The 12,456-nt window shown below is 32.0% G+C and overlaps 1 protein-coding gene across 2 annotated transcripts in view; it reads right to left on the bottom strand.

Moving 5' to 3' along the window:
- LOC116124758 overlaps positions 1-11,769 on the bottom strand; it is a 28,779-nt gene extending 17,010 nt beyond the window's left edge. Inside the window, exons 1-3 of one of the 2 annotated variants that reach the window (XM_031410495.1) lie at positions 11,530-11,769; positions 10,645-10,723; positions 10,115-10,200 (exon numbers count right to left, since the gene is read on the bottom strand). In XM_031410495.1, coding sequence (XP_031266355.1) covers positions 10,193-10,200; positions 10,645-10,723; positions 11,530-11,754 — 312 coding nt within the window. In that variant the 5' untranslated portion in view covers positions 11,755-11,769 and the 3' untranslated portion in view covers positions 10,115-10,192. Of the gene's footprint in view, positions 1-10,114; positions 10,201-10,644; positions 10,724-11,529 lie in introns of those variants that run through there. The other variant, XM_031410496.1, reaches the window with a different exon arrangement.
- Between the last annotated feature and the right edge of the window lie 687 nt (positions 11,770-12,456).

Here is a 12,456-nt window from a genome sequence, read left to right as displayed (position 1 = left end):
ACTAAATTTTTTTTGAGTAAAAGGGTATATAGTTTTAAATTTTAGTTAATGACTTTAAAAAATTGAGTTTTAACATAGTTTTTTAGATGCAAATAGAGGTGGAACAAATGGGCCGGGTTAGGCGGGTCAACCCTAACCGGCCCGTAACGGAGTGTGTTGAACCGGAAGCAACCTCCGGGCGGGGGTTGCAAAATGGCAACCCGCCAACCCGCCGGGTTGGCTGGTTGGCCTAAAAAAAAAAATAATATTTTTTTGTTTCAAATTACCTCTTTACCCTTGAGATATAGCCGTGGATGGGTCTTTTTCGTCATTTTTTTTTCCTTTTTTTTTTTTTTTTCCATAAATTGGCCCTAAACTCTCACATTTTTCTCACAACTCAAATTCTCCATTCTCTCATATTCTCTAATCTCTCACTTATTCATTATTCTCTAATCTCTTTGTTATCATTTATCAATTTGCTCGTATTTAATTTTATTAGTTTTTACAATTTTTAATTCATATTTCCAATTTTCCAAATTCCAAATTCAATTTCCATATTCCATTTCTTCTAATTTTTATTTCTTCTACATATTTTTTTTTTTCAACTACGATGGATATATATTTCTCTCCATCAATTACAATGATGAAGGAAACTACTATCCTAGTCCTAGTCTTGCTGATTTTACTAACATAAATGCGAGGAGGAGATTCAAATAGTCCCCTTTTCCATTCTCAGAATCCGATACACCTCAAAATATGCCCCCGATTCCAACAGCTCCCGTGGTTCTAGAAGTCGTCCTCGTAATCTTCGTCCTCGTAACTTCATCTCAAGTGAAGCGGGATCATCAACTGCCGTCGAAAGCGAAGACAGACAAGCATCAGCGTTTGGACGCATTTCGACAAGGTTTACGAGACAGAAAATGGCGTTCAAGTCAAGAAAGCGAGATGCAAATACTATGAAAATATTTATAAAGCTGATTCAGGTAATGGTACTAGTACTTTAAAAATGCATGCTAATAAGCATATTAATCAACATGGAAATAGAGAGAAAGCAATCAAACTCAAATAACTAATATGGGTACTAATTGGTGTTTAATTCTGATGTATATAGGGAACAGTTAGCTTTATATATTGCTGCAACTGATCAACCTATTATATGGCTAAGATAATATTTTGAAAGATTTGTTCAAAATTCAATTTTTCCAGGATTTAAAAGTTATTCTAAAATTGCAACTAGAAATGATTTAATAAATTGTTTAAAAAAATGAAATTAGAATTAAAAATAAAATACATACTTGTCATGTTAGTGTGGCTTTAACTGCCGATATTTGGAGTGGTAGAGCTAAACAAGATTATATTATGTGACTAGTCATTATTTTTGATAATGAATGTAAATTAAATAAATCTTTATTAGGATTTAGATAATGGATGTTGATCATAGTGGTGAACAAATTTATAATAAAATTGTTGAAGTTTTAGAAGATTATGATGTTGTTAGTAAGTGATAAGTTTAACTTTAGATAATGCAAGTTCTAATAGTAAAGCTGTAGATTATTTTCAAAGTAATTATCCTTTATATACAATTTGAAGTTTTTTCACTAACGTTGTGCATGCCATGTTATAATTAATTGTGAAAAGTGGTATGAAAACAATTAAAGAAAATATTAATAGAATTAGAGATTGTTTAGCTTGGATTACTAGTAGTAATAAAGAAAGAATGCTGAATTTCAAGACGCTTGTATGAAATCAAATATGTCTCCTAGAACTTTGCATTAGACATGCCTGTTAGATGGAAAGTACTTGTTTAATGCTTGTTCATGTTTACCTTATGCTAAATAATTAGTTATTTTGTAGCAAATAATAGAGGTCCTCATTATTGGTAGAAAATGATTGGCAAATAGCTAAAGTATTTCATTCTTTCTTAAAACTTTTACCAGTCCACTTTACAACTTTCTGGTGTGTATTATCCTACTAGTCTATTGGTAATACATACAATTATAAAAATTTCCGAGTTATTTATAAAAAAACAAAGACAATGTAATTTAAATGCACCAATAAAGGCAATGAAAATTTTGTTTTTTAAATATTGGGAACCCATTCCTTTTTATTGTTTAGGTGCTATATTGATCATATAATTAAATTAGCAGTGTTAGAAAATGGTTTTGACAATTTATGTGAAAATTTACAAACCGAAGTATATGTCAATCAAATAGGAGGGTAAAAAATACACTTTCGAAGTATATTTCTAGTATGAAAACAGGTATGGGAACCAGCAAAGAGGCGAAACATCCAGGGAAGCTGCATCAGAAGAAACAAATAAAGACTTCTACTCTTGGGTGCACTGAATAGGCCGAAGAGGACCGAATCCGAAGCACAATCTCCTCTTCAGAAGCTCCACCAACAACAACAACTAATGTACGTTTCCATGCAGTTGTAGAGTAATGAGCTTCAATAATATTGACAACCCCTGAAATGTTACCAGTAGATCCACAACAGAGAGTCACAGATCATCTTAGACTATTGGAGAGCCAGAAAAAGTATTTTTCCGGTATTATCAAGACTTGCCTTGGATGTTTTCGCTGTTCCTGTCTCAACCATCTCATCCGAAACAAACATTTAGTGCAAGTGGAAGAATTTTAAATGAAATGAGGACTAAACTTCACCAAATGATTGAAGTACTGTCTTCGAGATTGGGAACGGCACGTCATCAAGGTCAATACGAGGTTGTCGACGATACTTAATAGAATCATTTCAATTTTGTAATATAGATGATACGGATAAGGGAGGTCTAGTGAACCCAAAATTAGTTGTTTTGTAAATTGTAACTTGTAAATTAATTGTCAATTATTGCACTCTTTTTTCCTTACCAAGTTTTGTCCTATTGGGTTTTTCTTGGTGAGGTTTTTAAAGGTAATATTATTGTAATCTTATTTTTATTTTTAATAAATGAATAAATTTTATATTCTTATATTACAATTTTATGTATTAAAATTGAATTAATATTGGAATGTTAACAAAACATAAAAAAAAAAAATTTAATTAATATATTGATATTGAAAAGAAATTAACAAATTAACTAAAAAATAATATTATTCATTTATAATTTGTTAATTATTCATTTGAAAAGTTAATTAAACATTTAAACTTAAACAAAATAAAACAAAACAAAATTAAAAAAAAAAATCAAAAAAGAAGGTTAACCCGGCCCAACCCACGGCCTAACCCGACGGGTTAGGATTGGCGATCCGGGTTGGGCCAGCCAATTCCCTAACATTGGCGGGCCTAACCGGCCTACCAATGTTACCGGGCAGGTCAGGACCGACCCGCCATTAACAGCAACCGGCCACGGGTTGCTTTTCCACCTCTAGATGCAAATAGCTCATTAAAATCACAATTTTATTAAGTGTAATTCTTTTAAAATATGAAATATGGTTAAAGCAAACCAAAAGCTTATAATTTTATATAATTTTATTTTTTTCTTTAATTAAAACTTATTTAATTTTTTAAAATTAATTTTTCACATCAAAACTATGTGTTAAAGAAAACCCACTTAAAATGAGTCATAGTTTACAACGATTCGAAGACAAGACTTTTGGATTAGCTAATCCAATTGTAAAAGGCTTGTCATCCGGCCACAAGAAGAGAAGTGCTTTTCGTATATCATGGAACTACAACAGAGGAATTTTTTTTTTCTTTTATGGACGATCAACAAAAAAAATTCTTAATTTTGTATTAGAACTAAATTTTTTTGAGTAAAATGGGTATATAGTTTTAAATTTTAGTTAATGCCTTCAAAAAATTGAGTTTTCAAAATAGTTTTTTAGATGCAAATAGCTCGTTAAAATCACAATTTAGTGGATTGAAAGTTTTATTAATTCATTAAGACCCTCTAAACTAAATAGGACAAAATGGAATGATTAGAAGATAATTAATAGGAAATTAATGAGGGAATTTGAAATTCATTCATAATTAAATGATAGAGATTATTCATAGTGCCACTCCTTTTGTTGAGATGTTAGTGCTTTGAATGATAGAGATTCATTCATACTTTGCCCACTTGCATTTCTTGAAGTTGCGCTTGTTCTATTGAAGTTATAAAGAGAATAGCCCTAGAATGTACCCAAAGGAAAAAATATCATTCATATCAATGTTAGGGATAATAATTTAATTATTTAGTATACGAGTAGTTTCAACATGATATTAGAGCTATAAAAGTTTAAAATTTGAAATGTTACGTGTAATATTCCTTGTATACGATGTTGTCTTGATTCGGATATTCGCTTGCAAATTCGACAATTCTGGTCTTTGAACATTAATATCTGTAGTGGCTATTACCTCATAGTCTCCGATTTCTGGTTACTTATCTATATAATTATATCTTAAATCGTCGACAATTTATGAGGTGGTTAATGTCTATTTTGTTTTTAGTCTTTGAATCTTTGTTTATGATGAAGTGAAAAAAAAAACTATGTGTAACAGATGCAACTGCAATCAACAAATAAGGGTGAATGTACGGACGTTCTCATTGATTGGTTGATTATGCATTCGTTGTACAAAAAACTTCCTTTTGATTGGATAAAAACGAAAGCAAAGAAAGAAGAGAAATATTACCCAACCAAATTGATAGGGAGAGAATAGAAATTAAAGTCATATAAGTGTCCAGAAATTCTCGCAACAGGTAGGGTAAGATGATTTAAATGTCTATGAAGTAAAAAATGCTGTTGCCAATCAAATTTTTATAATGAGAATTGGTATATTTGATTATGATATATATATAATATTGTTTATAGTTAATATGGTCTAAAAAATATCTGTTAGAAATAACATATACTAAGAGTTAATGTGGTATAGAATAACTCATAATTAATAAGGTATAGGGAATAGCTCAAAGACCTCCGCTAATGAGTCAATATTACCAAGTGGTACCTATGCAGGGGCGGATTCAGCCCCTTTGAGGGTAGGCCTGGGCCTATCCTCATATTTGAAAAAAAAAAATATTAATATACATACCATAAAAAATGTTAATTAACATATATACCTAGACCGGGGCGGACCCAAGCCTACCCTCAACTTTTAAAAAAAATTTGAAAAGTTTTTTTAAAAGGTAAAAAAAAAAAAAAAAAGTTAAAAGTTAAAAAATTAAAAAATTAAAAGTTAGGTTTTGCCTTTTTTATATTCAAGGTTTTCTCCCCAATTCCCAACTCCTTTTACATACGGATCTGGATTTGGAGTGATTGTAATCATATTTTATAAACCTTTTGTATTTTAATTTTGTAGAGTTGTGATTGAGCTCTAAATTTGTGTAGAATATTTTTGGTGGATTATGGTTATTGTAAATGATAATCCTATTTTCTCTATGATTTTGCATTGAATTTCGATAGGATTTGGATACTTCTCACACAATTTGGGTCATAATTGCTACCTAATTCTATTAATTTGTCTTTGAAGCTTAAACATGATTTTTAAGCATAAATGACAGTTTGAGCGTAAATACGTAACTTGAGCTTGGAAACTAAGATGACCTGATTTTAGAAGCTTTGGAAAGTAAGAAGCAGAGCTACAACTTTCATTTTGGGTTTTTCCTTTGGTTGGAAAATGGTGAAACATTGGCTTGAAATCGTGAACAGTATGTTAGAAACTGAAGAAAATGCTTTAGACGTGCTTCAGTATTCTGCCATAACTTGAGCTTTAGACTTCAGATTGGTTGATTCTAAACGAGTAGAAAGATAATTTAAAGGGCTACAATTCATATGTTAACACTTTTCCATATTTAGACTCTTCATGCTCAAATTGGCGCCGAAATATTCTCACTGCGGCAAGGAAAAAGCTTCGCCACGGCGAAATTGCGTCAAATGTGAAAAATAAAACGATCGTTTGGCTATTAGCACTTGGTCTTTAAGTGAAAGAGGTATAAATTAGCACGAAAATGAAAGAAAAAGGGTCTGGTCGTCATTTGGAATGCAACTCTTGGAATGATAAGATTACTGAAGATTTGGGCTTCAAATAGAGAAGATTCTCCATCTTTTGCTTGTTTTTCATTGATGAATCTTGATTCAGTTTGTTTTTGTTATTTATTTTGTTTTTAAGTATAAACTGAGTTGTTTAGCTAGGGTTTGATGTAACCTTGATACATGATTCAAATTTATATGAATGATTTACTTTGAGTTTTAATTTCATGATTAAGTGTTTATCTCTGCTAATGACTTTTGGATGTTTGATCACCATTCAAATGTGTGTTGTTCACAATGAGACTGAGGAGCGATTTGTGATTGTGCCTTTGGGATAAATACTGTAGATTAAGCAAACACTAGAGAAGGTTTAGCGATTTATGAAATCTAGATAGAATCATAAAGCTAAAAGATTTTAAACTATTAATCTTTATTTTGTGGGTGCGGAAACTTAATAGAGATAAATAGGAAAATATAGGCTAAGAAGGTATATTTTACAACTTAGGGAATTTCATTTTCAATCAAGGAATAGAACTGGGTAATAGATTCTATGATTTGGGTTAGCGTATCTAGGTTAAATCAACACCCTAGCATTTTTTTTAGGATTTTGTTTAATTAGTTAAGTTGTTGGGTTTGCTTTATTTCATTATCATTCATTTATATTTTTTAAATTGTATTTAGTTTGTTAATTCCATCAATCCAATTTACTGTTGTTTCAATTAGGACTTAAACTAGAGAAATCGGTACTTAGTAACACTATCCTCATGGGAACGATACTCTATTTATCACTTTATTACTTTGGACTAGTGCACTTGCTACATTTGCATGTTTGTCAAAAATATGCATCAGTAAACTCTTTTGATTATATTGGATTTAAGTGGATCGTTAAAAAGATTCCAGTGGTTTTTTTATTCTTATTAAAGAGATTTTTCACGTAACAATTTTTTTGTGTTTCTTGTGAATTGGATGTTATTTTCTTAGTTTTCACTAGTTGATGGCAAAAAGTGGTGGAGCGAGGGGGCCCCCGGCAAAAATCCTGGGTCTGCCACTGACCTAGACCCACTCAAATCTTAAAAAATAAGAGCTATTATACATACTGTATATCGAGGTCTAATCAAATTTAGATCCACATCAGCACGCATATCTCGCACGTATAATCTAATAAGGCAAACGACGTATAAATATATATATAGATATATATATATATATGCTCGTCCAATCAGTCTAAGCCACATTAGCACACGTGTCTTACACGTGTAGAATGAGCAGATAAACTATAGACATATATACACTTGTCTATAATGCATATATGCATTTTGATTGGATAGACGCATATGAGTGTATTAAAACAAACTTGTGTATCTAAGTGTATCTTCTAGGGATGTTCAAAAGCGGTTTTCTTGAATCAAACTGATTTTTCGGTTTAGAAAAATTCCTGAAATGAAACCAAACTGGTTTTTCGGTTAACCGCTTTGAAAAAACCAGTTAACTGATTTTGAACCGGTTTTCCCCTTTTTATTGGATAAAACTTATTTTTTTTTAATTTTTTTTGCCTAAATTAAATTGTAAACATCAACAATACATATCTAAATAAAAATTAAATATTCATACATATTAAATATTCATACATATCCATTGACTACAACTAACAATACATTAAAAAATGATACAAATAAAAGTCCGAAATTAAACAAAAATAAAAGTCCGTAATAAAACGTCCATAATAAAACAACAAAATAACTAAATAAGTTCAAATGGAAAACAATAAAAGAAATTGTACAAATTTAGGGATTAAGATATATATATATATATAAACCGGTTAAAAAAAGGGGTTTCAGTTAATCGGTTTTCATTTTTATCCGAACCTAAAATCCGGTTTTTTGAATTCTTTGAACCGTAACTGAACCGTTTTTTCGGTTCGATTACCAATTTGGTTAACGGTTCAACTACTGATTCGGTTTACGGTTCAGTTCAGTTTTTACATTTTTTTAAACATCCTTAATATCTTCAGCTTGTTCTTATCAAAACCAGCACAACGTGAGCACTAAGTCTTGTAAACTTTGAGATGCTTAATCTTCCCAGATCTTGCAGATGATATCAAATATAATAAATATGTTCACTATCTTGAAAGACATGTAGTGCACTACTTATTTGTTAAGGCAGACAAATTCAATGTCCAACTTAAAATATAGTTTTTGCCCATACTTATTAATACCAGCAAAACAGTCAAAAAAATAATTCAGAAGTGGGAATTAAACAAACTGGTAGTTCAGACTTCAGAAACTGTGTGGAAATAACCTAATGTTTATTCCTTAGTTTAACATTTAATAGTGCTTTGTTGTATTCTTTAAACATATTTTTTTATGCAGTATTAAAATTCTGTTGATTCTGAGAATAATAAGATATTTCAGGATTCTGGGTAGATACCGTGAATACTGAACAAGACTGAACCCTAGTTGATTCTACGGACACCAAAAAAATAATGATTCTCCAGATAATGTGCATCAGTATGTCTTTAAACTAAGGTTGAAGCAGGCAGTTACGTTTGAACCACAGAAATGATTTCTTGTACTGCTAATATGCGTTGTCACGTAGGCGCAGGATCATGCTCTGATACCAATTGATAAGGACCTATCCCAGCAACTCAAACAATTGGGCTGGCCATGGGTCTTTCATGGGCTTGGGTAAAACTCTCCTTGAAAAACCGACTTGCCAAGGGAGGGTGCCCAAGCCCTTATAACCCACATGTCCACCCCTTTTCCTTCCAATGCGGGATCCTAACATACGGATACACTCTTTATCTCCAACCAAAGCAAACCATAACAAGAGGAAAAGAGGTACACATTTACTTGCCATATAAAGCCCTTTCATTTCGCTTCCGCTGGCATGACTGACCAATGACTCTCACCAATGACATGGCAAACACAGCATCACAGTAAGAATGTAAATAAAAAAATAAAACTCAAGACTCCATCAATCCAATAGCTAGAGATTATTTAAGGAAACAGAGGAACAAAACCGTACATAACGCAATTCCTACTCCTACACCGTTGGTAGATAATTTCAAAGATGGAGAATAACCTACATAGTTCTTGTTATGTTTTCCCCTTTTATTGGTTCTCTTTTAATGGTCTTTGAGTTCAGCACATTTGCATACCACTTCTTTGCACAATTAGAGTTTTTTTCCCCATCTTTATCTACCGAAATCCTTGTTAACAAATCTTTAGCTCATTACAGAAATACAGAAGTGACACGAACAATATGATATTGTACAATCTGCAACAACAAATTTTGAAATGCTTACAGCATTGTCTATTTTCTTCTACTATTCTCTGCTAATATTGCAATAAATAGGTTCCAGTATACTCCCAATCAACTAATGAGTGGCACTCAATAACTTCAGCGTTGGGGAAAAATCTTCTATAAATTGGGTGCATCATGTCATCCATGTGCCAAGCCACTAAATGCATGCCATGCAGGAATGATATTCTCTTTCCATAATTCTAACAAATAATATGATTGGTGAATTTTAAAATAATTATCTACGTGGCAGAATTTTATTGACTTGACGCATGAGTGACATTGTCCACCCGATATAAGGAAGACTCTCTCCAACACTCTAAAGCTGCGTTTCATTTGAGTCAAACAATCCTAAGCAAGTAAAAATTTATGAAAGAGCAATAAAAATCTAAAGAAGTTTCTATATGAATGTTCTCAACCAAGATTTGTAAACTTTTCCGATCACAGCATAAGGGATATCAATTATGAAATTTATACTTGGTCAGCCTTCCTGCATTGACTAAGAATATGTTTATATAAACTCAGCTTCAACCTCAACAAGCCATCACAGATCAATACTCATCTATAAAACCTCAAACAAATTTACAAACAACACATTCAAAATATAAAAGCACATAAATAGAATGCACTCCAGTCAGGACGATGTCAACAACATTCATGCACTTCAGAAGCAACTAGCATGTTGCATATATTCATTCTTTTATCGGTCTAAAGACCTTAAGTTAGTCTCCAGAAACAATCATAAGAAAGGAAAATACAAAAGCATTAGAGTAAGAGCAGTATCGTCGTGCTTGAACTTTCATTCTTTAATAGTACAAGACATGAATCGTATTAGGTTCAAATACACTTTTTTAATTCAGATTCAAACAGCAACCACAGACAGCACAACAAGAAGTAACCAAACCCCCTAAAGTTGCAGCAAGTCTTAAACCCATTCTAGACCTCCTTGCATTCCCAATCCGGCTTTACACTCCTGCCAAAATGGATAAACTAAACATGAGGGCACTATCCACTTCAAACAGTCCCAACACAACTGTTTCCTCCAAACTGTAATAACTCATAATTGAAAAGTGAAGTTTTTTTGTCAAGCCATTCAGTATCAATCAAAATAACAAAAGTAAGACATCACATATAATAAATGATAGTATATTCGAATACATTTCATAAACCTGAATAATTTTTCCGCTACTTATTTCTAAAAAGTGTAGCATGGGTGCTAGTAATGTACGTTGTATCATATACCCAGTACTGTACCTATAAAATCTTTTAGACTTTAATTAAAAAAAAATAAAGAAAAAATTCTAGAACCATTTAATGACTACCCGGACGACCAAAAAGCTCAAAAGTTAAATAAAAACAATCTAACTAGATTCAGAAGGAGGCTTGAATGTGTATGGCTGTGGAAGCAACATCTGACCTCTCCTTGTCTGGCCACCATCGTCCAATAGCCTCTGTACCCTCTTGTTTTTGCAATACAATCTATCAAAATGCTTCACCTGATCACCCAAATACACAATCAATAAACCAATCAAAACTAAAACAAAATTACTTACTATGATACTGGTTTGATAACATTACAGGGCGAGTACCATCACCATAATGACAACTTTTATCAATCCGTGTATTAGAATTCATATTGTGTTACTACTTTTACATTCAGCATAAAAAAAAAAAAAAAAAAAATATAAAAAAAAAATTGTAAATATCAAAACTCACTAACTTATCAACAATTAAAAAGTTGCAATACTACCAGAACAATATCCGGTAACAATACCAAAAACAACAAGATTATATCATGTGGAACATTAAGTAACAAGCAATATCATATCACTTACTAATATTATTTCTACTCCCAATTAGGAAAAGCATAAATAAATCATAAACAAATAATACGAACAACAAATAATCAGTAACGGTAAGCCTAATAACCAAAAACATATCATGAAACTCAAAAATTTTGTAAAGCTTAAAACTTTCAAGCATACAAACATCAATTTGATAACCCAAGAAGCTCAAATATATAGATTTTGATTACATTTGAACATATAATCAGTACACAGGAAACCCCAGTAGCATTACCGAACCAGTATCGTATAATGAAGTTGTAAAACTCAAAGTTTGATTACCTAAGAAGCTAAAACATTCTCAGGCTTAAAAATTTCGTTACTGGAAAATACACAAATAACAATGCAATGAAAATAAAATCCCTAACCGGTATCCCCACTAACTACAGGACCAGTAACGTAACATGAAGCTTAAAAACTTAAACACTTTGAAATGCAAAAGCATCAAATTGGATTACCCAAGAAGCTCGGCAATTATTGACGAACTCGGCCCTCGATTTCTTGCATTCAACTGGGTACAAGAGGCCCACAGAGGCGATTTCAGTCGGTTTCTTGTTGGCTTCTTTCTCCAAGCACGAATAAAAAGCGTCACGAGCCTTGTAACAATCTTGTCTCGCTTTAAGGAGCACGTCGGTGTGAACTTCATCCGGGTTACTTGATGCGTAAGCTTTTAGTGCCGCCATTGATGGCTCTTCCAGAAAACCAGCTTTCAGAGTTTCAGTTAACGTCCCCTCCATTGTTCGGTTGCACCCAAAAAAGAAATGGGCTGGGCTGAGCTGAGATGGCCCGGGCCGCTCTGGCCAGGTTGGGCAAGGTTTGGGCTGGGCCTCATATTGAATATTTTTATTAAATAAAAGTTCACTATGAATATTTGACTGAGAGTTAATGACATTAAGTTCTTCGAGGTTTTAGAAATAAGTTTTTACTTCTGTCAAGTTTTAAGTATTAAAATTAAGGGTAATGTTATGGGTATTAACAGATTTTACTAATTAGTGTATTAACTTAAAGTATAATACGGGTATCATATACATAGTACAAGTACTATGTGTGATTTTAACAAAGGTTAGTACACTGATTAGTAAAATCCGTTAGTACGCAAAGTATTATTTTAAAATTAAACGATAAGAGGGTAATTTAATAATATTTACTAATTTATAATAATGTAAATTTTAATAAATCATTACTGGCAGAAGAATTTTTATTATTTCATAAACCTTAAAAGGATTCTTTTTTTAAGGATTCTCGTTACCTCTTGGTTTATATCTTTAACTCTCGCTCAAAATAATTCCCATTAATGCCCGTGACATGATTGAAGGATGATTTCATCTGTATCGATCGATACAAAACATATTAATATACATCGTTTATAATTATATATAATTAGA

Source organism: Pistacia vera, unplaced genomic scaffold (genome assembly GCF_008641045.1).
Source record: "Pistacia vera cultivar Batoury unplaced genomic scaffold, PisVer_v2 Contig155, whole genome shotgun sequence".
Classification (NCBI taxonomy): domain Eukaryota; kingdom Viridiplantae; phylum Streptophyta; class Magnoliopsida; order Sapindales; family Anacardiaceae; genus Pistacia; species Pistacia vera.
Note: the sequence above shows the minus strand (reverse complement) of the source record. Positions and strands in the feature narration are given on the sequence as shown.